Here is a 3,678-nt window from a genome sequence, read left to right as displayed (position 1 = left end):
GCAGCAGAAGAGCCAACTGCAGATGGGGGTGCCGCTGCTGGTGGCTGAGCGACAGGTGCCGGCCTGGGTGCAGCTCTCATCTGAGGTGCCCGGCTATGAAAGAAAAGAACAAAATATATCAAATTCCCAATTCCAACCAGTTCTGGAAATTGTCAACTTAAAATAACTTACATATTAAAATGGACCTCAAGATTTTCATTTCAAATTATTTACATCATTTTATCTCTTCAATTTTTTTTTTTTTTTTTTTTTTTGGAGACAGAGCTTCGCTCTTGTTGCCCAGGCTGGAGTGCAATGGCGCAATCTCAGCTCACTGTAACCTCTGCCTCCCAGACTCAAGCGATTCTCTCTTGCCTCAGCCTTCCAAGTAGCTGGGATACAGGTACCCGCCACCACGTCTGGCTAATTTTTTGTATTTTTAGTAGAGATGGAGTTTCACCATGTTAGCCAGGCTGGTCTCAAACTCCTGACCTCAAGTGATCCACCTGCCTGGGCCTCCCAAAGTGTTGGGATTACAGGCGTGAGCCACCACCCCTGGCCACTTTAATCTTTTCTTATAATAGTAATAGCCTAGGACAAACTAGTTTTTCCTGCTTTTTTGCAACCATTTCCATGTATTCACATAGCCCATAGTATCTTTAAAGACATATCCAATATGTCATAAAAAATATAGACTATTAAAGTTAGAAAGATTCTTACGGAATTCATTCATTCAAGTATTAGGTTAACTACAAGGCGCTGGTAACAAAACTGTGAACAAGAGACAAAAATCTCTGCATTCATGGAGTTTACATTCTATTGAGGGATCAAATAACTAAAAACAGGCTGTGGAGTGGTGGCTCTTGTCTGTAATCCCAGTGATTAGGGAAGTGGAGGCGAAAGGATCATTTGAGGCCAGGACTTTGAGACCAGCCAGAGCCACATAATGAGACCCTGTCTCTACTAAAATATAAAATAGAATAAAGTCGCCAGGTGTGGTGCACAGGTGGCGCACGCCTGTAGTTCCAGCTACTCTGGAGGCTGAGGTGAGAGAATAGCTTGAGCCCAGGAAGTCAAGGCTGCAGTTAGCCATGATTACGTCACTCACTACAGCCTGAGTTACAGAGTTAGCCTCTGACTCAAAATATAAATAAATATTCTAATTAAGACCTAAAGATGGTCAACTGGGGAAATAATCTGGTCCAATTCCTTCATTTTACACATTAGAAAACAAGACTGGCGAAAGTGACTCGTCTGAACTATTTTTTTTTTTTTTGAGACGGAGTCTCACTCTGTGGCCCGGGCTGAAGTGCAGTGGCAGGATCTCAGCTCACTGCAAGCTCCGCCTCCCGGGTTTACGCCATTCTCCTGCCTCAGCCTCCCGAGTAGCTGGGACTACAGGCGCCCACCACCTCGCCCGGCTAGTTTTTTGTATTTTTTAATAGAGACGGGGTTTCACCATGTTAGCCAGGATGGTCTCGATCTCCTGACTTCGTGATCCGCCCGTCTCGGCCTCCCAAAGTGCTGGGATTACAGGCTTGAGCCACCGCGCCCGGCCATCATCTGAACTATTATACCAAAAGCAACTTCAACTATTCCTCATCTGTTCAACGTTCAGATGCTTTCAACAATTTTGAGACCCCCTTCTTAAATAACAAAAGACTAATTATGTCCTGCATGTATTTAAACATCTTCATACGTATCACGCTCCCTGTGACCATTTCCGGATCATTTCCTTGGGTGCTCTTTTCCCCCAAATCAGGCTAGGTCAAAGGTTATACCTTCCTACCACCTGGCCATAACGTTATGCCTTTCCCGTTGTTTGGATAGGAAGCTTTTTCTGTAAGTGAATTCCCTCCCCACACTCCCCTAACACACGTTTTACGCTCCATCTACCCCCGCCTGGCCGAGGCGAGCCCACGCCGCAGCCGGCCTTGGTTCGCCCCCGCCCGTGGCCTCCCTCTGCGTCATCGCCCCAGTAGGGTCCTGACGGCCACGCTTTGGTCTCAAACCCCGTGATGGTCTTACCTGGCCGGAGGGGCCATGCGGGAGGTGCGGCTTCGGCTTCCACGCGGCATCCTAGGTACGGGACAGCTGGACCTCTGGACCTGTAACAACCCGCGAAGAGCTAAGCGACTTCTGAGAAGACCGGAAGACGGGAGGCGGAGCTGGCCTTAACGCGCAACCAACCAGCACACAGGCAGAGGACTTCCGTTCTCCGGCGTCTCTGCGGCCTGAAGGTCACTGGAAGAGCAGGACGTCACGGGGACGCCTCGTCCTTCGGCACCGACGTCATAAACTTGGCGCCAAGATCTTTAAAACCTGGAAGTTCCTGTGGTTGGTCCGCAAACCTTGTTCTCCGGTCCTCGCATCAGACCGGTTAGCATTTTGCTTCCTAGCGCAGCTGGACCATCGCTGCTTCCTTCAAACATTTGTATTAAATCCAACCTTAAGAGTGCCTCACATCTCTGGCTGGATTGCCAGGGGACCTTGGGCAGATTGCTTAGCCTTTCTGAGCATTCAGTTATAAGGGCAAATATTTTTGGAGGCACAATGTGGACGCGTAATATGAACTGAATGAAAGAAATCGTTTTCGTCAAGAATCGACAGAGTTGAGTTAGTTCTATTTGGTATTTCTTGTCTGTGGATCCAGTCAGCAAAAGTTAAATTCAGGCAGCAATAATGTTTTACATTTATGTATTACTATTTATTTTAAGTTCCTTTTCGTATGTATTATAGAATTTGCGTCCAGAATTGGGATAGTAACCATACACTGGTAAATTCAACAAAAATTTACTGAGTGGCTAGCTAGGTTCTGGAGATACTTCACCAAATCAGATGAGATTCTACCTTCACGAAGTTTCAAGGAGGGGAGACACAAACGCCTATGTAAATCAGGTGGTGGTGACATGAAAAGCGAGGAAGGACACTGGAAATTAAGAGGTTATGCAAGGCGGGGGTCATTTGAACTGAGTCCTGGAAGAGTAGGGGGAAGCAAGCCATGTGTTTATGAAGGATAAGAACATTACAGGAAGAGAGAACAGCATTTGCAAAGGCCCCAAGGATCTGTGTGCTTTAGTGATACTTGGTGTGAAATGCTTTTTTTTTTTTTTTTTTTGAAATGTAGTCTCGCTGTCTCCCAGGCTGGAGTGCAGTGGCGCGTTGTGCGTTCTGGACTCACTGCAGCCTCCACCTCCTGGATTCAAGCGATTCTGCCTCAGCCTTCCGAGTAGTTGGAATTACCGGCGCACGTCAACACCCCTGGCTTATTTTTTATTTTAGTGGAAACAGGGTTTCACCATGTTGGTCAGGCTGGTCTCGAACTCTTGACCTCAGGTGATCCACCCACCTCGGCCTCCAAGTGCTAGGATTACAGGCATGAGCCACCAGGCCCAGCCTGAAATGCTTTCAACAGTTACATTAAGCATCGCTAAGTAAGAGGAAATTTGACTAGTGGCATTTCATAATGGGCTCATGGGAAAGTCCCTTGCGGTTGGCAGTGAGGTTTATTGAGGAGAGGAAGCAGAGATGGAACCCCCATTTCTGCTTGATGTCAATCAGAAATTTCTCCCTTCCACCAGAGGAAGTGGAGTTTTATTTATTTATTTATTTATTTATTTATTTTGAGACGGAGTCTCGCGCCCAGGCTGGAGTGCAGTGGCCGGATCTCAGCTCACTGCAAGCTCCGCCTCCTGGGTT

At 47.1% G+C, this 3,678-nt stretch overlaps 1 protein-coding gene across 1 annotated transcript in view; it reads right to left on the bottom strand.

Annotated features, from left to right (window-relative positions):
• Positions 1-2,153: 2,153 nt before the first annotated feature.
• NUPR1L (nuclear protein, transcriptional regulator, 1-like) overlaps positions 2,154-3,678 on the bottom strand; it is a 6,687-nt gene continuing 5,162 nt past the window's right edge. The window contains exon 2 of the mRNA XM_011938637.1: positions 2,154-2,278. Coding sequence (XP_011794027.1) covers positions 2,154-2,278 — 125 coding nt within the window. The remainder of the gene's footprint in view (positions 2,279-3,678) is intronic.

This window comes from Colobus angolensis, unplaced genomic scaffold, assembly GCF_000951035.1.
Source record: "Colobus angolensis palliatus isolate OR3802 unplaced genomic scaffold, Cang.pa_1.0 Scaffold175, whole genome shotgun sequence".
In the NCBI taxonomy this organism is placed as follows: domain Eukaryota; kingdom Metazoa; phylum Chordata; class Mammalia; order Primates; family Cercopithecidae; genus Colobus; species Colobus angolensis.
Note: the sequence above shows the minus strand (reverse complement) of the source record. Positions and strands in the feature narration are given on the sequence as shown.